The sequence below is a fragment of the Aotus nancymaae genome, unplaced genomic scaffold, assembly GCF_030222135.1.
Source record: "Aotus nancymaae isolate 86718 unplaced genomic scaffold, 86718_ANA_hifiasm-v0.15.2.pri h1tg000018l, whole genome shotgun sequence".
NCBI classification, from domain to species: domain Eukaryota; kingdom Metazoa; phylum Chordata; class Mammalia; order Primates; family Aotidae; genus Aotus; species Aotus nancymaae.
The window spans coordinates 5,148,899-5,175,199 of NW_026988430.1; the positions used below are offsets into that span (position 1 = coordinate 5,148,899).

Genomic DNA, 26,301 nt, shown 5'->3' on the forward strand with positions numbered 1-26,301 from the left:
GCACCTTGTTGGGGGCTCCTGAGGCTCTCTGAGCTCCCACCTCCTCCTCCTCCCGCCGGCCTGCTCGGTACTGTTGGGGGCGGGGGGCATGCTCTGCTTTGCTTTCTACACAAGACAGCCCTTGGTGGGCGGGCACTGCAGGTCAGAAGCCTGACCATTTGCAGGGAAAAGGAAAGGGACAGGAGACTGGAGCATCAAGGTCCTGCTCTGCAGGGACACCAGGATGAAGCCACAGCAGGGGCTCTGCCCATGTTCTTCACACACGGCCTGGCAAGGGCCTTCTCCTCACACACTCTGGCCGATGCCGGTGCCAGGCTTTTCCTCATCCTTCCCCTGAGCAAAAGAGCATTTGAAGCACCTGGATGAGCAATTCAGACTAACTGGACCTCCACATTTATTTGAGGCAGGGTCTTGCTCAGTCACTCAGGCTGTAGTGCAGTGGCACAAACACAGCTCACCGCAGCCTCAAACTCTTGGGCTCAAGGGCGCCTCCCTTCCCAGCCTCCTGTGTAGCTGGGTACTACAGGCACACGCCACCATGCCTGGGTACTTTTAAAAATATTTTTGTGGAGATGGCATCTCTCCATATTTCCCAGGCTGGTCTCCAACTCCTGGGCTCAGGTGATCCTCCAGCCTTGGCCTCCCAAAGTGCTGGGATTACAGGCATGAGCCGCTGCACCTGGCCTCCTCAGTATTCTGTAAACAGTCGAACATATTCTGTGTCTGTACGTACTAGTGTGTGCACACTTGTGTGTGGGTCTGTGTGGCATCCATCTCCCCTGGCAAGGCCCCTTCTGCCTAGTACCTCCTACAGCTGGGCCCTCCAGCTGCTCACCTTGTGCGGGAGGCTTCAGGGAGGAGTTTCCCGCCCGGCCTCAGCCTCCTTCCTGCTGGGGACCAGTCGTAGGGGAAGAAACTGAGCTTTTTCCTTGTAGCCACCTCAGGATCATTGGCTGGGCCCCCTGTAAAAAGAAAAAAAAAAGGCAGATTAATAGAGAAGCCTGCACATGTAATTTAATAAGTGTTACGTGACACAGGAGCTTCATGAAGAAGTGAAAATCTGAAGAACCTCTAAGCCTGAGTATTTCTTAGAGCAGCTCGATGAGGGCAGAAGGTGGTGGAGAACCGTGCTTGGGTGAAGAGAGCACGGTCAGTGGAGCAAGTGGGGACCTGAGCCAGGCGTGTCGCTCTGACCCCGCTCCTCGTCCTCGTGATAAGATGCTCCTTTCCTCCGGGTATCACGAGGGTGCTTCTCGCACGAGGGGCTTCCGACCTGCTTCAGGGGAAGGTCGAACAGTCCTTCTTGCACCTACTCCTTCTCAGATTTCTTCAGCTGTAGAGAACAGGTCAACGGCAGCCACTCTGCTGGCAGCATCCCAACTGCCCTCTGGAACTTCCTGTCTCCACCAGGGAGCTCTAAGGAACTCTCTCGTCACACACAGAGAGTGGCAAACCCGGAGGGCTCGAGGCAGGGCTGGGATTCGGACCTGTGTCCAGTCAGGCACTCTGCCGCCTCCCCAGGCAGCCCCTCCACAGAGGGTCACAGTATTCATCCCGTCCAGCCGTGACAGTGGAGCTGGCTGCACTTGCAGAGTCTGCGCCCAGGAAGAAGCCAGGCCAGGCAGGACCCGCCCTAGGATCGCAGGGCCTGGTGCAAAATGAAAATGGGGGACCCTTATTCAACATGACGAAGCATTTCCAGATGGTGACAGCAGATCACTGAACCAAGCCCAGGGCCCTTCAAGTCCCTTCTTGCCCACGGCGCGTGTCCATGGGGCCAGCACTGAGGCCAGGAGGGCTCCAGCCATCACAGGAAGAGCCGAAGCTCCTGGGGCAGGGGGTGCGCTCGGGCTAGTGAGGGGCTCAGGAGGACGGCATCCTGCTTTAAAAGCAAAGGCAGACCCTGAGTATCGCTGGTGGGAGTGTGAAGTGGTGAGCCTCAGCGAACTATGCTATGGCGGACCCAAAAAACAATTAACTTAGAATTTCCAGAGGATCCAACAATTCCTCTGGGGTAGTTATTTATTTATTTATTTATTTATTTATTTATTTATTTAGAGACAAGTTCAGGCTCTGTCACTCAGGCTGCAGTGCAGTGGCACGATCGTTGCTTACTGTAGCCTCGACCTCCCAGGCTCAAGTGATCCTCCCACCTCAGCCTCCCTAGTAGCTTGGACTACAGGTGTGGGCCACCATGCCTGGCTACTTTTTTGTATATTTTATAGAGAAGGGGCCTTGCCACATTGCCCAGGCTAGTCCTGAACTCCTGGGCTCAAGCCACCTGCCCACATCGGTCTCCCAAAGGGCTGGGATTACAGGCATGAGTCACTGCACCCAGCCCACTCTTGGGTATTTACCCAAAAGAATTAGGAGAAGGGACTCAAACAGGTACCTGTACACCACTGTTCACAGCAGCCTTAGTCACAGTAGTCAAAGGTGGAAACAACCCAATGGACAGGTGAATGGATACACAGTGTGGTGTGTACACCCCAAGGAATATCATCCAGCCATAAAATGGAATAAAATTCTGACAGGTGCTGCAATAGAAAAGGACCTCGAAAACACTATGTGAAGTGAAATAAGCCAGACACAAAAGGATGAATATATGATTTCACTTACGTGAGGAACCCAGGGTAGTCACAGAGAAAGTGGGAAGGTGGTTACTCAGGCTGGGGGAGGGGACACGGGGTACAGAGGTTCTGTTTGGGATCATGGGAAAGTTCTGGAAATGGATGATGATGCTGGTTACACAGTGCTGTGAGCGTACTTAATGCTGCTGAACTATACCCTTCAATTCTATGTAATTTTGCTGCAATTTTTAAAAAGGGGGGCCGGTGCTTGTGGGAAGATGAGACACGTGTGGGCACCTGTGAGTGGCACGGGAGCCTGAGGGGTCACAGCTCCCCTGCTCGGAGCTCAGGTGCCACGTCCCACAGCTGGGCTTCCACAGCCCTCTGAGAGGCTGAAGGTCAGCCCGGAGACAGGCCCTGGGCTCCAAAAGCCCTAAGAGCTCACTTGATCCATGGAAGCTACAGGAAACCCTCCCAGCCAAAGCCACCCCTGCAGTGGAAAGGGCATCTGCTTCCATGAACCCACCCCCAAGTGCCAACGAAGGAAGACTGAGGTCAGAGCCTGGGGCCTGCAGCCAGGCTGGGCCACGGACATGATACAGTTTCCAGAATGGGGTGACATCGCAGCACTGACTGAGACTTACCCTCATTTGTTACGTTAGCATTGGGAAAATCCCCAGTGGAACAAGGGGCTGACCTTCCCCCATTCATCTAGAAGTTTCCATCTGTGCTGTCGACTCAGCAGCTGTCCCCACCCACGCCTGCGTCCTCTGCCCTTGGAATCTCAACTTTTCCGTATCAAGCCCTGGCCTTGCAGCTTGCGGGGCATGCTCTTTTGACATCTGACTACCCCGATTCCAATTTGGGCCCTCTGGACCTCTCAGGGCCTCAGTTTCCTCCATTTATGGGAACAATGAAGTCCCTGACTCACTGCCCCACCCCCCTGCCCCGTGGGCGAGGATTCCCTAAAGCTCATGGCAGGTGCCTGACTCAACGAACGGTGGCCTTGATGGTGAAGACCGTCCCCACACAGCAAAATGCTTCCTCTCTCCCTGGCCTTGGCTCCGTGGAACTGAGGCTCTGTTTGTTGTCAGCAAACAAAGCCCAGTTGGGGAGAGGATGTGGGGGCTGCGGTGAGGGAAGCTGGGGAGCTAGGGAGGGCACTGCCTGGAGTCCTGACGGGCCTCCATCCCCGAGCCAGGCAGCTTCCCTCTCTGAAGCCTGTCTCGCCCTGCTTGGCAGAACACACTGCAGCCACCATGGTTCACAGAGAGCTGGAAACAGGCAGGACAAATAGGGCAGGCTGTTGAGAACCCTGAGAGGCAAGGCCAGAAAGTGGGCGTTTTCTCATGTGGAAAAGATGCCAGCCCCCACTTCTGGGGTGGAAATTGCTCTAACCTGCTGGGCCTGTGCTCCAGGGCTGAGCGACAGCTTGGGATCATGCATCTGTCTGGGTTGGGATGCAGCAGCCGGACGTGGGGAAGAACTGCTTTCTCTCTGCTGGCTGGGTCTCCTCCCCCGCCCCCGGTCATCTGCCAAGGGCTATGTATCTCTATCCCCAGCTGGGGCGGGTTTAGGGAGACGCAGGTGAGCTGCTTCCTACGGGGGGCCTCTGCATCAGCTGGGAACTGAAATGTGCACATTGTCAGCCCCGCCACAGACCTCTGAATCAGAAACTCCAGGGTAGGATCCGGGTTCTGTGTTCTAACAGGTCCTCTGGGTGGTTCAGATGCAGCAGGAGGGTGGGGCCATGTCTGTGCTGTCCACTACCAAACCCTGGGCCTAGAACACTGCACCTGCACCAGGAACGTGTGCATAAACACCATTACTCCAAAGCCCCAAAGGGAGGCACGTGAAGGGCTACTGTGCCCAAGTGCAGGGCCGCCGCCCTGCTCATGCTCATATGGCATTGCGACCGCTCCTGAGGCAGGTGCCTCACCCGATTCCACCAGAGAAACAGCGGGTAGCTGCTGACGTGCTGCTCACCGTGGTAGCTGTACCAGCGCTCTTGTGTTTTAAATTTCCACAGTCATCCTGGGAAGGAAGTGTTATCCCCATTTCACAGGTGAGAAAACAGGCACAGAGAAGCACCCATCATTCCAGGTACTAAGGAGATCTGGGATTTGAAACCAGGGCCCAAAGTTCACAAGCTCTCCACTTGCTGCGTCTTTTAGGGACCACTTGGGTTATCTGGTATTTGGAACAAATCTGGTCTCTTCCGTATGCCCTGATTTTTATGGATGGCACAGAACACCTTCCACCTGCTACCAGGAAAGGCTCAGTTCTGAAAGTTAATTTGTAAGCTAGTTGCTTGTGATTAAGAAATCGGTTTTGAGAAAAAGGATTTCTGGGTTCCCAGGCCAGCCCACAAAGAACCCTTGACTCTCAAGGCAGCTCCAGGCTCCCGTGAGGGTCTGCATCTCACCTCAGCTCTGAAGCTGACACTTCCAAGATGAAGTCGTCTTGATGAACGCCTCTCTAGGAAATGCATTTGGAACCCACCTGGGGCTGCAGGAACTGGGTCTGGCCCAGGCACGGGGTTCTGGTGGGGCTGAGTGTGGGGGCTTGTGCTGCAGCAGGTCTGAGAGGGCTTCGGCCCCAGAGACACCTGGGCAGAGCACCTGCAGTTGAGAGCTGCAGACGGACAGACGGACAGACAGACAGACAGACAGAGGCCCGAGCCTCTCCCAGGCTGCTGTTCTCAGGTCGGGTGTAGACACAGGGACTTCGGGACAGCCCACAAGCTGTTTCTCTGCCAGGCAGGTGTTTACTCACTCATCTGCTATGGCCTCGGGGCTCTCACTGCCCCATCCCCCTGCCCTGTGGGTTCATCAGGAGTTTGATGCTTATTTTTCCATAAAACTTCCTTGTTATAAATGGAATACAGTCTACTATTTTAAAAGGGCAACTCTCCTACAAAGTTTATAACGTAAAGCAGGAACGCCCTGCTCACCTTGAGTCTGTCTCTAGGTAACCTTACAACTCTTTTTAGTCCCTTGGCATCTAAAATCTCATGCGGATTCCGTCTTGATTTTGTAATTTTATAGAGCATTATGTATTATAAAATATGACATAGCTCTCATATGTGATCTCCTGGACACACATAAGCTTCTTGTATGTCCTTGTGCACCTCCTGTCCTCCTCTGGGCTGGCTGGCACTAACCTCTAGCCCAGCCACCCAGCTCCACCATTACCCTGAGGGTTCTCTCCTGTATTGGGCTCCACTTTCCTGTGCCCTCCGTGCCCTCTCTCCTGGTTTTCTCCCTTGTTTTGTGGAAGCACATCCTGGAGTAGCTGCCTGAGAAAGAGGGCAAGGGGGGTGATATTTTTCAGGAACTCACATGTCTGAACATATCTTCATTCTACCTTCACACTTCACTAAGTTCTAGCTGGATTGAAAAGTCTAAATTAGAAATTGTTTCCCCTCAGAATTCAGAGGATCCTGCTTCACTGTGCTCTGACTTCAAAATTTGCTTTGAGAATTTCAGTGCCATTTGAATTCCAGATTCTTTGTGTGTGACCTTTTTTTCCTTCTTCGTTGGAAGGCTTTGGGATATTTTCCCTTTATCCTGGTGTCCTGAAATTTCTTAAGAAGGTTTGGTATAGTTCCTTAATTTTCTTACTTTGAAATATTTCTGACATATAAAAAATACAAATCTATACAGTGAGTGAAAGGCAGCAAAGCACTGAACGTGTGGGTGGGGCTCGTGGACTGCGCAGAGACACACTGTTTGGGGAACCCCCAGTGTCAGGGCCTGCCCATCTCTTCTCTTTCATCAGTTTTCCAGAGGTAAATTCAATAATGTCCTGCCTTGGGGGTGGACGGATGGGGACCAGGCCTGGCTTTTATCAGCCCCTTTCAGGGATTTTAATGAGGAATGAAGGCCTCCCCATTGACACCCTGATTTCAGTTAGGTGCCCTGCCCTGGCCTTTGGCAAGGCTTGGGGTCCCCAGTCCAGAATCTTTTCAGATCACCCTTGGCCAGCAGTACACCTGTCTCCTACCATGCTCAGGGAAGGGCAGTCCCCAGGCCGGGAGACGGGACCTGAAGTCTAAAGACTTCTTTCAATCAATATAATTTTCAGACCCACACTGAGCTTCTCCATTAGGGACACCTGGCCCCCCACATTCTGTGCATTTGGGGTATTCTGCAGAGCACACAGGCTTGTTCATGCTTGGCTTCCTTCTTTGTAGACATTTCGGGGCTGACATTAAGCAAATTATACGGCTCCAGCTTCCAAAGCTCTTCAGATATCGCCATCCATTGCCATCTTCTCTCCTGTTCTTTTTCTCTTTGTGGTTTATGCCATTTTCATTCCTTTATGTCATTCTAGTGGGGTTTTGAGGGACAGAGGAAAATATGAATATATTCAGTGCACCATATGTAACCAGCAGTCCTTGTCCATTTAAAATTCATTTTTGCATATGTACGTATGTTTGTAGAACTCATTCTGATTATCTGTGTTGTGAAATACTTCCTTTTGTATGTAGATGGCCTTGCTTATCCGTGCAACATCAGGTGTGTGAGCTGCATGAACATACACAGATCTAGCCCCTCCTTTCTCTGCGGCTTAGGAAGTGTTCCAGCAAGTCAATGCATCACAGTTTTTTCCATCCATTTTCTATTGATGCATCTCAGAAACACAGGCAATTGTGGTCTTTTGATCAACACACTGGCTCAATGCAAATTTTAATCTTCATTGTTTTAATTCTGAAGCATAACGTGTCACACGGAAAGTGAATTTCTTTACCATTTGCCAGCAGCAAGGACAAAAAGCAAATGGTGGGGGCCCAGGAGCTCCCAGCTTGGATAGGAGGAGGCCCTTCCGGACCCAGGGACCCGGGGGTGGGGTGGGGGAGGCAAGAGGAGGGCAGGTGTGGACACTGTCATGCACACGCCCCCCACACGTTCTCTCTTCAGGGAAGGGTTTTCCAGAAGCATTTGCCCGTACTCTGAAGTATTTGCATGCCAAGCCAAACCTACTGAAGAGAAGTGAACTAATGGCTGAGGGGAGCCACGTGCCCTGGCCGGGGAGTTGCCTGAAGGCTGCTCTTCAGTGAGTTAACAGCGTCCACCAGAACCATTCCCAGCTCCTCAAGGTGAAGACAGGCTGAGCAAAAACCAGGCAGGCCGTGAGGGGATTCAAAGAAACCTAACAGGGCCGGGCATGGTGGCTCACGCCTGTCATCCCAGCACTTTGGGAGGCCAAGGCAGGCAGATCACTTGAAACCAGAAGTTCAAGACCAGCCTGCCCAACTTTGCAAAACCTTATCTCTTCTAAAAATACAAAAATTAGCTGGGCATGGTGGTGGGCACCTGTAATCTCACCTACTCAGGAGGCTGAGGTGGGAGAATCGCTTGAGCCTGGGAGGCAGAGGTTGCAGTGAGCCAAGATCATACCACTGCACTCTAGGCTGGATGACACAGCAAGACTCCATCTCAGAAACAAACACACAAAAACCAAAGAAACCTAACAATGCCAGGTTTCACCTGCAGTCCTGGGCCAGCCCACGGGAAGGGGGCCCTGCTCCTGCCTCCCAGAGCTGAAGGAAGCGGGAGGTGGGCGAATCTCACACCCCACTGCTCTGGCTCCAGTGCTCACCTCTGAGGGCCACACACAGCTTTGGAGGCCATGCCCTAGGTTTTAATTCATCTTGCCATTAATACAGCAATGGAGAAAGCCTCGCCTGGCTGCCCCTCTGGCATTGCATGTAGGAAGTGCCCGACACCCCAGCCCAACCCAAGACCCAAGCAAACTTACAATAACCACAAGGTAGGTTGGGGTTGTGGGGGGGAGCAATAAATAAGGTTGGGATTGAGGGCAGCGGTGGGAGGGGTGGAGGATGCAGAGGGCCCCCCAGGAGAGAAGGGGCACAGAAAGGCACTGGGGGGGATGCAGACAGCTCCCAACACTTGTTTGTTGCGTCGTGGGCAACAGGGTGGCTGGTGAGGGCACAGGGACCCGTCTGGGAGGAGCCTTGCAGGGTCTGGCTCCAGCTTTCTCCAGAATCTTCCATGGGGAAGTCTGTTCCAGGCACCCAACGCCTCAGCCCAGGCAGCTGGAGGGGCCTGCTGGAGCACCATATCAGCAGCGGGGGCTGGCCCAGGTGTGTCTTTTACCTTTGGAGGAGAGAAAAGGCCACCACGCAGTGAGCAGGGGTGGAGTCCCTGCCTCCCCAGTGACAGCGCGGCCTTTGGGAATGAGAGGGAGGGCTGGTGGGGAAGGCAGGCTTCTGATGACAGTGCCCCAGTTCGAGACCAGCACCGCACCGCTCTGTGCTGCTGTGTGATGGTGGCAAAGTCACCAGTTCCTCTGGGCTTCAGGCCCCCTCCCAACCCAGGTGATCAACATGTCAACCTCAAAATGCCAGAAGGAGCAAATGGACATGGAAATAGAAAATCCTCCTCCGAGCTGATCCTTTCCAAGCTGTTTCTTAAGCCTGGGAACCCTCTCTCCGCACTGGGTCACATGGCTTCCCCTTTATTACTGGACATTTACTGAGGACCCCCAGGGGAAAGCAATCCGTGTGGACACTGCGTTTTGTCTCTCTGGAACCCTGTGAGGGACACCTTATCGATAACAGAACTGGGTGCAGAGAGATCAAATATAAGGGTGAACCGTATCGAATTGCTGATATTTCACTGTTTTTGAACCAAAAAAAAATGCAGTTTCAGTTGGGTGCGGTGGCTCTTGCCTGTAATCCCAGCACTTTGGGAGGCCAAGGTGGGAGGACTGCTTGAGCCCAGGAGTTTAAGACCAGCCTGGGCAACACAGGGAGACCCCATCTCTTTGAAAAACACACAAAAATTAGCCGAGCATGGTGGCACTTGCCTATAGTCCTAGCTACTTTGCAGGCTGAGGCAGGAGGATTGCTTGAGCCCAGGAGGTTGAGGCTGCAGTGAGCTATGATCACACCAGTGCACTCCAGCCTGGGCAACAGCATGAGATCCTGTCTCAAAATAAAAAAAATGCAATTTCATGTGGTTCAACCTGAGGGGGTCTGTTCAAGATCCCGTGGCTGTGGGTGGCAGGGCTGGGACAAGGACTCAGGCAGCCTGATCCACACTGACCTCTGACCTCTGTGGAGGACCCCCAGGAGGCTAGAGGGAGGGGGCAGGTCTGCTCCACAGCAAAGATGCCTCCCGGTACTCTGTAGCTTCTGGGGAACCATTGAATGGGGGAGGGGAGGCAGGTGAGGCGGGGGAGGCGTTCCTGCGGTGGCTGCCAGGTGCCCTCTACACCTCGGGAGGGAGATCGGTTGTCGCCCTGGTGCGTGTATGTACCCACAAATCGAGTGGGGGTGGGAGGCGGGAGAGGCATTCCCTCGGTGGCTGGAGGGTACCCTCCACCTGGAAGGGAGATCAGCCACCGCCCTGGTGCATGTGTGGACCTGTGAATCCTCAGGCCAGGGAAGGGCCCAGCCCACCTGGGGCTTCTTTCTTGAAGGAGACAAGGCCGATCCTGCACCTGAGCAGCTTTCTCTGGCCTCAGGACCCCCTCCCTGTCACAGATGGTCCTGGGCCGGCCAGGGCTGGGGCCAGCAGGTACAGGGCAGAGTGGGAGCCCAAGATTCTCCCCTCACTCTCTCCATGCCTTGGTTTCTCCACCCATCAGATGGGGACGATAAGCCTCCCAGCCACTCTGCCAAAAGAAGGCAAGTTTACCCCAGAGGCGCAGGGCAGGCTGGGCTCCGTGTCCCAGGCCCTGTGGTTCTGGAATCTCCCTCCTATAACCTGGGCCAGCTCTGGGCTGGGCTGTGTTTCCAAGGGGTTGATGTGGCTTCCTCTGCCATGTGGCAGGTTTGGGGAGGGCAAGGGCTGTCCCACCTGGCTCCCAGCTCAGGCTGGGCACTTAATGAGGCTCAGTGAGGACTGACTGCCTGTCGCACAGTAGGTGCCCTTGAGTGGGAGATATAGTATCATAGTAAAGCCATCACAGAGATGGGGAAATGCTTTATAACGCAGAGGATGGTAACCACTGCTGTAATTACCAAGTGGCTACGGAATCGCTACCATGACCAATTTGGGCCCCTCTCTCTGTTCCTGGCAGGCCAGGACGGGGTCTGGCTCACCTGGTCTCCAGCACAGTGCTCGGTAAACATGGAGCACTGACCATGTCACCCACCACCCTCCAGTTTGGGAGGAGTGAGTGAGAGAGGATGTGGCCGGTGGGCAGGAGAGGGGAGAAGGCAGCAGCCGGGTACTCACCAGGGCCCTTCAGGTCAGCCCGGGGCAGGGTGCCCTGCGGGTCAGCAGAGCCTGTCCCCGTCTCACTGGCCAGGCTGCTCTGGCTCCCGGAGAGGTGGCCGGGCGGGTGGGCAAGCCCCATCCTGGGGACCTCCTCGCTGCCACCTGTGGGAAATCACATGTGGGCCCTATGGGTCTCAAACTGAGACGGGGTGATCGCGGTCGAGGTCCTCGTTGGAAACCACGGTGGGTCTCTGTGGAAAGTCTGCCCCCCACCCCACCCACATGGCCGCCAGGCTCTGGCATGACCCCACCCTCTGGCCAGTGCTATTGGGTCCAAGAACTGGCCTGCAGGTCGTTTCACTAAGTCACAAGTCACCAACATGAAAATCCACAATGATCACAGACTGGGGATGGGGGTGGGGGATACATATTTTGGTTAACTTAATGAGAGAGAGATGTTGACGGCTGCCTTAACTTACTAAACGATCCTCACGCAAACATGATTTTTGGTCCTTGCCTGGCCAAGAGAGAAGACGTGGAGCCCGCTACTTTGCTGACCTTCTCCTGACTCCCAGTCCTACGTGGTCAGAGCTGAGAGTGGGTGTGGAGTGAAGGGACCAGAGCCTGTGGTGGGAGGAGGGGGGTGAGTATAAAACCTGCCCTGGAAACCTAGGCTGGCAGGTAAGTTTCCTTTATACTCTTCTAAATCTCTAGAATCTTCAGCCTGAAGTCACTGGTCCAGGGAAAGTTTTCATCTCTTACACCATCTCTACCTACTGTTACTGGCCACTTGGAAAACTGCACTGAGGAGGATTCTGAGGGCTCATCAGGGCTCTGTGACCACCTAGTAATGTCTGCCATGGTCATGGGAGTGGGGAGTGGTGATACATGTGCCAGGCCTCTGCCGGCTCTGATTTAGCTCACACTTCCATTCCCAACCCAGTCTTGGTCCCAAGACAGGACCCCCAAGGCATTTCATTCCCATTCGGGGCAGTTATTATAGAGCCCTTTCTTCCTATGTACTAAAATTGGCCTCCCTGAAACTTCTTTCAAAGATCCCAGTTCCAACCAGTGGAGTGACTGAATGAAGCTGGCCCTTTTCCAAAGTCCTTCCTGGTTTCGGAGTCCATCTCAGTTGCTAATGAGAAGAAAATGCAGGCCCAGAAGTCACAGCAGGTCCTGGGGACCCCGCGGTGGTTTCATGGCAGAACTGAGCTCGTGCAGGGAACTTTGTCCCTGATTTTCACACTCTCAGGATTCAAGAGGCAAGCTCTCAGCTGGGGAACGCTCACAGGTGAGTGTGGGAGGAGTCCCCGGTGTGCCGGCCCTGCCTCCCGTCGTCGTCCACCTGCCCTCCTTCCCCCGCTGTGTGGACAGAGGAGCCTCAAGGAGCCTTGCCACCCATCCCTAGGCCTGCTTCTCCTTCCAGATGTAGAAGAACTCTGTGGACACCTGCTGGGAAGCAGCAACTTCAAAAAGCAGCAGCATTTTTTGGGATGGAGGGGGACAAAGTCTTGCTGTCACCAGGCTGGAATGCAATCACTGCAACCTCCACCTCCTGGGTTCAAGAGATTCTCCTGCCTCAGCCTTCCAAGTAGCTGGGATTACAGGCACACGCCACCACACCCGGCTAATTTTTGTATTTTCGGTAGAGATGGGGTTTCACCATGTTGGCCAGGCTGGTCTCGATCTCCTGACCTTATGATCCACCCACCTTGGTCTCCCAAAGTGCTGGGATGACAGGCGTGAGCCACCACGCCCGGCCAATAAGCAGAATGTTACTCCCCACCTTACCTGACTCCCTCCAGGGTTTGTCGCCTTTTGGGTCCCTGACCCCAGTGGGTGAGAGTCTGTCCTCTAGGCTGGAGGAGCTGAGATCTGAGTCACTGTCACTGTCACTGGAAACCCCTGGAAAAGACAAGACCACAGCACAGGAAGTCACGCAACCAGACACTGCCGCAGGCACAGACAGGGGCCAGGACAGGCCTCCCCAGCTCGGGACAAAGTGGCGCAGCAGCTCAGCTGGCCCTTTTGCTTTGGGCAGGAGAAGCAGTGGCCTGGTGACGGGAAGGCACACGTTTCTGCTGGCCACAGAGGGGAGTCCTGGCGTGAGGAGGCTGGGACTCAGAGGCTCAGCGTGACCAGCAGAGAGTTCACCTGCTGGCCAGCCATCTCCACACGTCAGCCCCGTTTTAGTTCCCATGACAGAACCAGAACCCGCCCGCCATGGCAGAGGCTGATTATCACGGCGCTGTGGACACAGCAGCTCTGAAGCCTCCACCCGGTGAGGCAGGAGGCCCAAGGCGATGCTCTGTGGGGATGAGGGTGGCGTCAGGCCTGACCTGAGGGAGCTTCCCAGGAACGTTCCACAGACACGTTCACCAAAGCTTCAGAACAACTCTGAGGTAGGAAAAAGCATTACCCGCATTCCATAGGCAAGACAACAGGGGCACACGCCCAAGAGGAAAAGCTGGGATTCTCCTCACAGCAGGCCATGCTCACAGCCCTGATTCCACTGAAGAACTGAACTGGGAGGCGGCAAGCCTGGGCTCTCATCCCAGTTCATCCAGTAACTCGCAGTGGGGTCTTGCAAATGTGGAAGGGAGCCAGACGGATGGGGCTGGAATCCCAGCAGGGGAGGCGAGGATGTTGTCACAGCGAACACCCACCGTGGGAGAAACTCTCTTTTCTGGACTAAATGGGACCATGTTTGGCTGGGTAATCAACAGTGGGAGTCATGATGCAGGATGCAGCCACCTGTTAAACATTCTATTTTAATTTTAAACACAGAAATGAATACCCATTCGCCAATCTTTCGATGCCAGGCTTGGGTGCTCCTGCAAGATTGGCCCACGCGGCCTCCTGTGTATAAACCGCACTGTGCTGTGTTGTCTGTGACCCTAGTTGCAGTTTCTCTGAATTTCAGCGGGACCCACAGACCCTGGCAAAGGAGGACAACTGCAGAATCTCCCTTTCTCCATCTCTTCCTTTTGGTTTTCACAGTTGTCCTGCCCATCCCTAATTCCACAGATTTTTATAAAGCAAGTTGCTTCCATTAAGACTTTCCAGGGCCAGGGACAGTGGCTCACGCCTCTAATCCCAGCACTTTCGGAGGCCAAGGTGGGTGGATCGCCTGAGGTCAGGAGTTCAAGAACAGCCTGGCCAACATGGTGGAACCCCATCTCTACTAAAAATACAAAAATTGGCTGGGCATGGTGGCAGGCACCTGTAATCCCAGCTACTCAGGAGGCGGAGGCAGGAGAATCACTTGAACCTGGGAGGCAGAGGTTGCAGTGAGCCGAGATTGTGCCACTGCACTCCAGCCTGGGCAACAGAGTGGGACTCCATCTCAAAAAAAAGACTTTCCAAAGTCTCGGTTTTCATGAAACAATTCTGTGTCTTTTCTGACTCTTTCTGTCAATTAGTATAATATTTATTTAAGCGATATCACTGCAATACCCAGTACAACTGCACAGAAAGGTCTGGACCCAGGGTAGCCAGCTTCGCAGGCAAGAAACTCAGCAGATGGGGCAGGAGTCATCAGGCACCTGTCAGTGTTTTCCTTGGGGAATGCCAAATGCTGGTGGTTATGGAGGAAGGTTAGGATGGGTTGAGCTCCAATGCCAGGTGCTGTGCTGGGCTCTTAGTGAGCATCGTCCTCCTCAGTCTTCCAGACAGCCCTGAGCCACAGTACCCATTGGTGGGAGATGAGACCGGAAACAACATCGATCTACACCGAGGGAGGCTAGCAGGTGACATCTGATACGCCAAGCCCTTTCTGGAGCAGTGTGTAGGGAGAATCCAGAGACCGCATGGAAGCTTAGTGGGAGGAAGTACCTGGTTAGTTAGGAAAATCCACCGTGGGCACTGTGGTGGGAAATGGTAGCTTCCATGGAGATCCAGAGGCTACTGGAAAGCCTTCGTGCCTTCAGCCTATGTCACATTTCGAATAAGGGAGTCAAGGGTCTTGGAACCAAGCAAGCAGAGGCTGGAGCTGGTGTCATATGCAGACCCGGAGACTCTCAACCCTGTGCACCCCCAGAGGCTGGAGCTGGTGCCAGGCAGACCCAGAGACTCTCAACCCTGTGCACCCCAGCAGAGCAGCCAGCACACAGCAGGTGCTTCATGAAGCTCAGGGACGTGTGGTCTTGCCTCTTTTCTCCTCATGTCCTGCCAGTTTCACAGAAATGGCTCTTGAATTGGCCGCTTCCTCACTGCCACTGCCTTGTTTAACTCAAGTTGTTGGCTCCTCCCGCCTGGACTCCTGTGATGATGCCCTACCTGGGCCCCACCTGCAGGCACCCCACGGTGTGTTCTCTGCATAGCCAGGTGATGCTCCAGCAAGAGCACAGGTCCTGGCTTCACCCTCTTTAAAGGCTCCCCACGCCCCCAGGGCCTCACCGGGCTCCCGACCTTTGTCTACTTTACCAGCTGCATCCCATGCCACCCCCAGCCTCCAGCCTCCTGCGGCTTATAGGTCCTGCTGCCACCTCTGGCTGGGACTGGCTTGCCTCTGCCCAGAATGCCCTGCCCACCCGTCTTCTCTTGGCTCAGTTAGAAAACTACCTCCTCCAGGAAGTCCTCAGTCTCCCCCGTGCCCTGGCTGGCTGGATGCCCTATGCTCTCTGCTACAGCTGCACCAACTGCTTTCTGCCCTGTTTGCTTCCCCCAGCAGGTCGAGAGGTTCCTTGAGGGCAGGGACCAAATCGCACAGGCAAACGAGGCTGGTGTGGCTCTCCTCTCTGTGGGCCTGACCTGTGCCCTGGGGCAGGAGTGATGAGCATGGGATGGGGCCTGGCCTTTCCTTCCTCCACCTGCTCAAAGGCTCTGCCTTTTTCTGCCCTGCTCTCCAGGGAGAGTTCTGCTTTGGCTCCTCGGATTTCTGTGACACAGCATCAAGAAGAGAGGGGATGGAGCATGGCTGTAGTCCACATGCCCTTCCTAGTGTGTGAGAAATGCAAGCAAAACCTGCCTCATTGTGCAGTTGTTTTTCAGGTCCTGGACTGAACTGCTTTGATCATGAATCTACCAAGACTGGACCTCATGGGTGTCAGTTTCATAAGCATTTATGTAGTTTTGACTCACTGATTAGATGCCAACCTCATGGGTCCCATGAAAAAGGGGTAGGAGGAGGTGGCAGGAGGCAGGGATTCCTGCTGGGCTCCTGGAGCAGGTCATTCCCCATGTCAACCCTGAGGCAGCCACAGTGGAGGGCTGTGGCTTATCCTCCCTGGAGGCCAGGCCACTTCAGTGCACAGCAGGAGAGTCCCTGCAGGGGGGTGGCTTGCCTCCACGGTCGGTCTCCGCCTCTCTCTGGCAGAGATGCTTATGGGAGATCCAGTCATGCTTCCTGACTTGAACCGGCCCAGCTCTCCATGGCTAATAAGCAAAATCTACACAGTCCGGGGCTGGTGTGGGCGTGGGGCTCCATGCTGCTCTACCTGGCTCCTTTGGTGCAAAGGGGCAGATGCCAAAGGACTCGGAAGCAGGCGACGGGATGGGATGTCCCAGGACTGGGTTAGGGAGGCGAGCTCACCTTCTCCATCATCCCTGCCCTGTTCTGTCATCTATCACATGTGGTCATAGAGTCGGGCTGGGAGCAGGCAAAAACCGCAAGAAACCGTGAACTGCGCGCCATGCCGCGTCGTGAGATTGGCGTTTGTTGTGAGCTGTGCATTTTAACCAAAACGGCAACCCTGGAGGTGGGGTTAGGGTCAGGGGGCCTCATGGCCTAGTCCCCATGTGTGCCTGTGTGCACAAGGGTTAACAAAAAAAAAAAATGTAGAAACCCTCCCCAAGTTACAGCCAGCCGGCTTGTTCTTCATCTTTTATACAGACCCCAAAGGGCCACAGCCGTGAAAAAGGGTGGAAGAGCCTCCGATGCCAACTGAGCTCGCAAAAGTGACACAGAGCAGGCACCAGGCAGCCAGTGAGACAGGCTCACGGCTTTCAGATGCTTCTCCCCGGCTGGAGCTTCTCTGCTCATTGTGTCTGCGATTTCAAGCTGGGGCTTAGAGGTCTTTGTGGTACAAACCCAAATCCCATTTCTAATCCACTCTAATAAACACCACTCGAAAGAAAGAAATCAGAGGAAGTCAGTGGTGCCCACACCAGCCTTGGGTTCACTGCCAGTGCAGAAGGCCTGCAACGGAGGACCCTGCTGAGAAGTCCCTGGCCCACCATGAACACCGCACGCCAAACGTCCCCAGCTTCCTCGGGATGGGAAGGAAGCAGCCTTCCCTTCTGCCCCCACTCTGGAAACGTCACTGTAAAACCCAACCTTGCCTAATTTGCCATTCGATGGCCGTTGCCACCTTTCTCCCCGCACAGCAGCTGTAATGTCAATCTTCCAGGTCCATTAACAAAGCTTTCAGGCTCATACATCTTTTGGCCCTTACTCTTCCATCCTCAGTGTAACACTCTGTGTCTGAAGGCTGATATATTTTTTTCTCCTTAATTCCCCAAAGGCTGAGTCTGGGATGGCTCGCCGAGGGGCCCTATACTCTGCCCACACCTGAATTTTCAGATGGAAGATGGGAGAACACCAGGGAGAAACCTGTCCCAATAGTCTTTCGGAGAAAGAAGTATCATCAGATGGAGTCACCCGGTGCCACCAAGAGGCAGGGGTGGGGGAGGAGCTCCCTCCACAGTAGCCTGAGCCACTTGCTGGATTCCTGGCATCCCTGAGACTTCCCCACCGTGGTCCAGAATGGCTCTCCGCCTGCCTGGAGCTCGTCTTCAGCAGCGCCAGCCCCAGTGCCAGCCGTGCCCACTTCTCTGGGGAGAGGCCAGCTTTTCCTTCCCCCTGCTTACTCTTGGCTGGATTTGCAATTTGACTGTCACCATGGAAACTGAGGGTTTTGGTATATGGGTTTGGGGGGAGAGTCTTTCCTCCTGGAGACTCTTGACTGCCTCAAAAGACGTGTGTGGCCGCTGCTGTCCCAAGGAGGCGCCTGGTCTGGGCAGGTCCGGGGATGGGCATCATGCTGGCCATCTGGCCTCACAGCGCTGCTGTACGGGGATGTGGGGGGCCTGCTTCCCAGGCATCTCCCCAAGCTGCGCTGCAAAAACACAGAGGCTGAGCTGGGCACCCACTCAGGGTCTGAATCCTGAGATTCAACCTCGGGTCAGCCCATTGGTGGACGTAGCCCTGGTGCCCTCGCTGGTCAGGGGTGGGGAGAGGCTCCCTCTGGACCACGCAACACTGATGCTTGCACAAGGGCAGCCAGCAGCCTGTAGGCTTGGGAGGCACTTGTGAGCTACGGCTGCTCTGCCTGGAGGCTCCCAAAGCCCCCAGAAATTATGGGAATTATAGAGGAAGAGAGATATTTTCAGCAAACATTCTGCCAAGCCAAAGCAGATGGTGGAAAATTTTGCATACTAAAAACACAACATTTTTTAATGTAAAGGAATGGTAATATGGCCTCAGGGAGTGTAGACACTCTGAATTAGCCCTCTCCAGCCCACCAGCCGGGCACAGCTGCAGAGACGCAGGGCTGTCTGTCCCTGCTGGGACAGGGGACAGATGCTCCTCCTCACATAGGGCAGGCTCCGTGCCTGAAATCCCACGGAGACGCCTCCCCAGGCCGGGGCTCCCTCTTGGTGGCAGTGGAGGGGAGTGGGGGAGTCACCAGCTCTTGAGACTTGGCGTGGTGTCCCGCCTCTGCCACTTCCCAGTGGTATGACTCTGGGCCAGTTTCCTATTCTTCATTTTTGGTAGAGACGTCATCTCCCTATTAGCCAAGGCTGGTCCCTCACTCCTGGGCTCAAGCAACCCTCCCACCTCGGCCTCCCAAAGTGATGGGATTACAGGTGTGAGTGCCCGGCCGTGGGCCAGTCCTTTGCCAATCTGTGTGCTCAGTGGCTCACCTGTGGAATGGGGGGTGGGGGCTCCTGCCCCGGGGTGTCACAAAGGTCAAGAGAATAGTGGTCGGCATCTGACCTGTGGCAGGTCCCTGATGGGCAAAAGCTGTTGTATTGGAGAGGCCTCTGGAACTCAGGGACCTACACTTCGCAGCACTGGGCTGGCCCCAGGGTGCCCGGACCAACTTCACAGCGGGGCTCACCTCTTTTCAGGGGAGTGTGGATTCCCAAGCTGGGCTGTGTAGGACACCAGGGCACAGGGTGCCTTCAGAAGCCATTTAGAGGCTGGATTTGTACCCAGGCCTTTCCACTGCCAGAAACATTGCTTTTCCACCTCATAGAGCGGGCAGGACTCCCCCAGGTCCTGCCTCACCCTAACAGCTCTGCCCCCTCAGAAATCCTCCCCTCCAGGCAGCCACTCCCCTCTTGGTCTCCCCACCCTGCTTTTCTGTGCCCTCTCTGGACCCTCTTCCTGTCTCAGCCAGAGGCCGCAGTGCGAGGAAAGCTCCAGCTCACTCTTAGCCACTAGAGTTGAGCTCTGGTCCTGCCTCAGATGCTCCTAAGCAAATACCTTAATCTCTTTCAACCTCAGTCTTCACATCTGTAAAATGGAGAAGAAAATGACTACCAAGTAGGACACATGGCTTTGGGAATTTAAAAGGTGCTACACAAGCCTACATGTATTTTCACAAATTAGAATCTAATCCACCCCCTCCAGGAACCCATTCAAATCCTGCCTCCACTGAAAAGTCTCCTCAGCCCCAGGGAAAGGAGCCCGGGAGACAGGACCTCCCTCCTCTCCCACTGGACACTGTCTGGCTTGCATTTCTTTTCCTACCAATGCCTGCCTTGACCTCAATGGATTCAGGCACCACCTGAGGGCACGACCATCCCTGAATGCACGCGTCTCTTCCCTCAGCCTGACTGCCGGGCTTTGGGCAAAGCGGGTACTCAGGAAATGCTTGCTGACTGTTTTCCTGAAAACAATACTCAGGACCAGAAACCGCACTGTACAAAGAGCAGAGCCGGCCAGGGCCAGCAAGGGGTGGCCACAGAGGGAAAGGAGCCCCCAAAGCCCCATCTGCCACCTCCGTCTCCCCCACAGAGCTGAGGTTTCCACCAGGATGAGCGCTGGGCAAGCAGTCAGCCTTTCTGGGCCATGATGGAGGAATCTCAGGGGTGCCAGGCACCTCTCCCAGCCTCAACCCCGAGGGACACTCTAGGGGGATGCTGGTGACCTCAGCCTGGGCAAAAAACAGATGAATGGGGAAGGGCTATAGGAGGCTGGTGGGCCGTGGGGGAGAGTGCTCCATCCACACAGAGCCTGCTCTTCTTCTAAATCCACCTGCAGGCCAGGGTGCAGGGCTGGGGGAAACAAGCTCTTTTTGGTGTGAAACTCCCTGCAGGGCCCTGGAGAATCAGGGTCTGGATAAGGAGAAGGGGGCTCCAAGGCCCGGAGAGCCTGTCCTCTTAGGGAGGGGCCCACTGGCAGCCAGAAGAGGCTCAGAGCCCACCCCTCCCTCACTCAGGGACCCTGGAGCCAGGAGATGTGGGCACACTTCCAGCCCTTTGCTGGCCAGCAACCTGACCACCCCTGACAGCCCCAAGACTACCCCGGAGGGCTAGTGAGGCCATGGTACCTGGGGAGCCTTCCTTCTAGGCTGCCAGGGAAGGCCCCTGAGGGCAGCCCCAGGCACAAGAGCTGACGGGCACAGACAGGGCTGGGAATCCAGGTTTGGGGAGTGGAGGAGGCCGTCCTGCACCTGCTTATTCATTTTCCATCAATTTTCATTTACTCCCTCCTTCAGGCCCAGAGACAGGAGGCACCAGGCAATGAAGACAAATCCACAAATCAATAGAGACGTGGTCACCAGCATTGGAATCTTGCGGTCCTTGCCCTTGCTTGAGGAGCTCCAGACAGAATGAAAGGTGGATGGATGGAAGATGAGAACAGCTCCCTGCAGAGAGAACATGATAGGCTGAGGAAGGGCGGGGATTCTTCAGTGAGAGGACCAGACAGAGAGGGCTTCCTGGAAGAGGTGGAATCTAAGGATGTGCATAATTTAGACAGATATGAAAGCTGGGCTGGGGCGCGCCAGGCATCTTGGACAGAGAACAGGAAAACAAAGGCCAGGCACTTGACTCCTCCGGGGCCAGGACAGTCGTGCTGGCTCAGGAGAAAGGCTCCAGGCGCAGGCATACAAGGGCCTGGTCTGGGTGTGGTCTGTACCGTCAGGACAGATGAGAGACAAAACGCGGCAAGTGCCCGCAACTTTGCTGGGTGCAGGACGTGCTCTTGGGTGCTCCTGACTCCAGCCCTCTCTCTGTGTGTGTCTCTGGGCCTTCGTGGTTCTTTCACTTCATCTCTTTGTGCCTCTCTTGCTGAGTGTTTTAATATAGAGACAGGGTCTCGCAGTGTTGTCCAGGCTGGTTTTGAACCCCTGGGCTCGAGTGATCTGCCTGCCTTGGCCTCCCAAAGTGCTGGGATCACAGGCGTGACCCACGGTGCCCGGTCTCTTATTGATGTTTCTAAAGTCTCCCTCTGCCTGTGAATTTCTTGTCTCATTTCCTTCCCCGGGTCTGCGTCTCTGTGTGCTCAGAGCCTTCTGCAGTGTCTCTGGGTTCCTCCTCCTGTCTCGCCAGCTCCTCTCACTCTCCAGTACCTGCATCTCTGGGCCTCCATCTATGTCTCTCCCTCCCCAGGCCTCCCTGTCACATATCCTCACGGCCCTGCTCTCTTGGCCTCTGTGTTTGTGCCTCAGTTTCCCCCACCTTGGCTGGAACCTCAGTCCCTCCTCAGGCTCACCGGGTCTGTGGTCAGAGCTTAGGTGTGGGGTGGGCTGCCTGCTTTGCCTGGATCTCCTGTCACCCCAGGGGCAACCAAGGCAGGGGGCCCTGCCCACTCCTTCCTGTGTGCAGGCCAAGGCCTTGTCAGGAGGCCCTGGGAGGGAGCTGCAAGCCGAGCGGAACCAGGGCAGTTGTCTCCGAGGACTCCGCTGGAGCCTGGCAGGGCAGGGAGGCCCAGATTTATTCAGTTCCCTTAGTCCCCGAGACAGGCGAGCGGCTAGAGGCGGATGTGCTTCACTGCGCGAGCAGAGCCTGGCATGGGCCAGGCACACACGGGAGCTCTGCATACCTCTACCAAAAGGAAGGCAGAGGCTGGCCCCTGGGGTCTGGGCCGCACTCTCCTAGTTCCGCTAAGATAGGGCAAGGGGCCTGCTGGGCCTTGCAGCTGGAATCAACCAATCAGCTGAGTTTGTCAATAGGGTTTGGGCAAATTAGAGGTGACAGCCATGCTCCTGACCTCCGTGGTGTGTGGCTAATGAATCCTTCTGCTCTTGGAAATCAACCTCTAAGCCAGCGAAGAGGCCCAGGACAGGCAGGTGGGCTGCTGGGGGATGGGGTCGGGTGCAGCAGGTGAGGAATGCTCGGGACTTCCGTTCTGGTGAGGGGATCTCCATTCACGCCCACCATCACTGAGCTTGTGTTTGGCTTAACCAAGGGCTCCAAAGGTCAGAACAAATCCGCGTGCGTGGGCTTCCCTTTGAAAACACTGCCACGTGGGATGTGGCCGGGTATACTTCCCTGAGATTTAGGGAAAAGGCAGTTTCCCGACTGCTGCAGGTGTTTCTCTGCCTTTCCATGCTGAGACTACAGTGCAAATTATTTGACTCTCTGTGACTTAGTTTACTCTTCTGTAAAATTGGAGTAGCAGTGCCCCCATCACAGGTTGTTGGGGGATGACATGAAGTCACAGAGATGTGTAGCACTTGGTGCAGCCCGCAGCGAGCAACCATGTCACTGTGGCAGCCACTGCTGTGGCTTTTTGTGTTTTCATCTTACTACTCGGCACCGAGGCCTGAAGCCTGTCCCTCTTACCTGAAGCCTGTCCCTCTTACCTGCACTGACAGACAGGCAGATAGTACCCAGGCCTCAGGAACCTGGCAGAATGGCAGCTGCATGGGAAGACTGATGCCTGGCAGACTGCCAGTGTTTCTCCCAGAGGGACCCGCCTCAGCCTCGGGCAGCGCCATGCCACCCTCTCCCCTCGCTCTGCCTCAGGTGGGATGGACGACATTCATTCCCCAAATGTCTGGCTAGACCAGAGTCACAGACACAACCATCTATGACATTGTTTGTTTATTTTCTTGACTCAAACAGCAGCCCTACACCCGGGAGATCTGAGTGAAGGGCTTTCAAGGCACCACACAGGGCATACAGGGCTATTCTCAGGTGGCTCAGACAACTGTCCCTCCCTTGTCTCTAAACAGTCCTTTCTGGCTTGTGTGTCTGAGAGTGAGTGAACGTGTGTGAGTGCATGTGTGTGTGCATGTCTGTGTCTGCATGTTTGCGTGCGTCTGTGTGCATGTGTGTGCATGTGCATGTCTGTGCGTGCATTTCTGTGTATGTCTGTGCACATCTGTGTGCATGTGCATGTCTGTGTGTGCATGTGTGCGTGTCTGCATGTGCATGCTTGTCTGTGCGTGTATGTCTGTGCATGTGCATGCATGTGTGCATGGGTCTGTGTGTGCGTGCTTATGTCTGTGTGCATGTGGGCACGTCTGTGCTTATGCACTGTGCTTAAGCACTGTGTGCTTATGTCTGTGTACATGTGCATGTATTTGCATGCATGTGTCTGCATGTGTGCGTTTACATGCATGTGCAAGTGTCTGTGCGTGTGTGTGCTTGTGTGTGCCTGCATGTGTCTGAGTGTGTGTGTGTGTTTGGTGGCTTCTATTAGCTTTATATTTCAAAAATCCCAGATACTTCCAGCTCCCCAGGACTCTAGAACCCACGCAGGGAGGAAATGAGTGGAGACAGGGAGGTGATAATTAGGCATAAGAGGCTGTCCTGGGGCCAGGACTGGGCTAGTTCACAACACTGTGAGCACTTATCACAGCACAGTGGGGCTGCTGGGTGGGTCTGACGGGATTTCACTGGGCAGCACACGCCCATGTGTGTGTGTGTGTGTGTTTGCGTGCGCGCGCCCGCACGCACACACACACACAAAGAAGGCAGGGCCAGCATGGAAATAGGGCTGGGCTTCCCAGTAGAGCTGATCTGAGAGCTGCCCTGTCAGCCACTGCCCTACCACTAGCCTGGAATTCCTCCCTAAGCATCATTCCCTTGGGTGTAGACCCGTAAGACATGAGCGCTGGGAGAGAACAGACTCTGATCCAGCCCCTCATCCAGTCTACTCATGGGGAAACCAATGCCCAGAGAGGAACGCGGACTTCAACACCAAGGCGTTCCTGCCCAGGAGTCCCCGTGAAACACCGGCCCTGTACACCCTGCTGGCGAGGTCATGCTGGGTCACCTCTGTGACTACAGCAGCCACTGGGGCGGAGTCAAGGGGGCAGGGTCAGGAGGACACACACACAGTTGGGACCCGGTCGGCCCCTGCCTTCCATGGCCAGGTGCGAAGGTCAGGGAGAGAAGTGAGCTGGACACGGGAGCCCTTCCCGTTCCTCCGAGGGAGGCACGCCCTTTTCCTGCAGCAAGTGTCCCTGCTGGTCTATCTTCTACCCTCACTTTTCGCAGGGACATGAAACAACAACGATTTCCCTTTCTTCCTAAAAACACTGCAACGGTGATGCTGGAAGGGTATCAGAGGCAACAGGGCAGGGTGGGGACTGCAGCCAGCCCGAGAACGAGAGCCCTGTGTGTCAGAGGCAACAGGGCGGGGTGGGGACTGCAGCCAGCTGGAGAACGAGAGCCCTGTGTGTCAGAGGCAACAGGACGGGGTGGGGACTGCAGCCAGCCGGAGAACGGGAGCCGTGTGTCCTGGGCACTCCTACTCACCCTGACCAGCTTCCCCAGAGAGGGGAGGTATTGGCAGACCTTCTGATTTCCAAAAAGGAAGGCAGAGCTCCATTTTTTACAAAATGAAAATTTTCCAATGAATTTTAAGCAGTAGGTCGGACTGGATCACCAGTCTGTGACCCGAAACACAGGCAAATGTCGGACCACCTTGGGATACCCCCCAAGGAGGCGTTTCTGCTCCACTCTGCCTCCTCCCCCATACACAGAGCCCGCCTTCCCCTCACACGGAGGCCTCCCTACTCCACTCTGCCCCCTCCACACGGAGGCCTCCCTACTTCACTCTACCTCCCCTCCCCCAACACAGAGGCCTCCCTTCTCCACTCTACCTCCTTCCTCTGACACGGAGGCCTCCCTACTCCACTCTACCTCCTTCCTCTGACACAGAGGCCTCCCTTCTCCACTCTACCTCCTTCCTCTGACACGGAGGCCTCCCTTCTCCACTCTACCTCCTTCCCCTGACACGGAGGCCTCCCTACTCCACTCTACCTCCTTCCCCTGACACGGAGGCCTCCCTTCTCCACTCTACCTCCTTCCCCTGACACGGAGGTCTCCCTTCTCCACTCTACCTCCTTCCTCTGACACGGAGGCCTCCCTTCTCCACTCTACCTCCTTCCTCTGACACGGAGGCCTCCCTTCTCCACTCTACCTCCTTTCCCTGACACAGAGGCCTCCCTATTCCACTCTACATCCTTCCCCTGACACGGAGGCCTCCCTTCTCCACTCTACCTCCTTCCCCTGACATGGAGGCCTCCCTACTCCACTCTACCTCCTTCCTCTGACACGGAGGCCTCCCTTCTCCACTCTACCTCCTTTCCCTGACACAGAGGCCTCCCTATTCCACTCTACATCCTTCCCCTGACATGGAGGCCTCCCTTCTCCACTCTACCTCCTTCCCCTGACACGGAGGCCTCCCTACTCCACTCTACCTCCCCCCACATGGAGGCCTCCCTACTCCACTCTACCGCCTTCCCCTGACACGGAGGCCTCCCTACTCCACTCTACCTCCTTCCCCTGACACGGAGGCCTCCCTACTCCACTCTACCTCCCCCCACATGGAGGCCTCCCTACTCCACTCTACCGCCTTCCCCTGACACAGAGGCCCCCCTATTCCACTCTACATCCTTCCCCTGACATGGAGGCCTCCCTTCTCCACTCTACCGCCTTCCCCTGACACGGAGGCCTCCCTACTCCACTCTACCGCCTTCCCCTGACACAGAGGCCCCCCTATTCCACTCTACATCCTTCCCCTGACATGGAGGCCTCCCTTCTCCACTCCACCGCCTTCCCCTGACACATGGAGGCCTCCCTACTCCACTCTACCTCCTTCCCCTGACACATGGAGGCCTCCCTACTCCACTCTACCTCCTTCCCCTGACACATGGAGGCCTCCCTACTCCACTCTACCTCCTTCCCCTGACACCGAGGCCTCCCTACTCCACTCTGCTTCCTTCGGCAGCTGCAGCCCCTGGCCCCATCGGGTATAACACACACTCCTGGCTGTTCTGAAGGCTGTGGGGAATTCAGGTACCGTGGCTGGCCTATGTGACAGAAATGGCAAATCCAGAGTCTGCCAGGAAAATACTGGGGTGGAGAATGGCTGGGGGTGAGGAGATGTAGCTGAGCTTCCAAAATGCGAATCTCTCAGAGGCAGAGAAAGGAGGAAGCGAAACAGCAGCAGCAGGCCGGGCAGTGAGCAATCCTATCTGAAAATAAAACATTTTACAATCCACAACTGCGCCTCATTAGACTGAATGGATTGAGTGGTATAAATAGCACGCCACGCGCAGAAGTCAGGAAACGGCCTATGTGTCTGATGGAGAAACGGCTGCATGGGACGGCTTGTTAGCTCAGCC

At 55.3% G+C, this 26,301-nt stretch overlaps 1 protein-coding gene across 7 annotated transcripts in view; it reads right to left on the reverse strand.

Annotated features, from left to right (window-relative positions):
• Positions 1-26,301, reverse strand: part of RPH3AL (rabphilin 3A like (without C2 domains)) — a 128,546-nt gene that overhangs the window by 309 nt on the left and 101,936 nt on the right. For 2 of the 7 annotated variants that reach the window (XM_021667275.2, XM_021667273.2), the window contains 3 exons: positions 12,557-12,670; positions 10,781-10,924; positions 4,136-8,692 (listed from right to left, as the gene is read on the reverse strand). In XM_021667275.2, coding sequence (XP_021522950.1) covers positions 8,658-8,692; positions 10,781-10,924; positions 12,557-12,670 — 293 coding nt within the window. In that variant the 3' untranslated portion in view covers positions 4,136-8,657. Of the gene's footprint in view, positions 1-687; positions 963-4,135; positions 8,693-10,780; positions 10,925-10,981; positions 11,387-12,556; positions 12,671-20,265; positions 20,584-26,301 lie in introns of those variants that run through there. The other 5 variants (XM_064378149.1, XM_021667272.2, XM_064378148.1 and 2 more) reach the window with 5 other exon arrangements.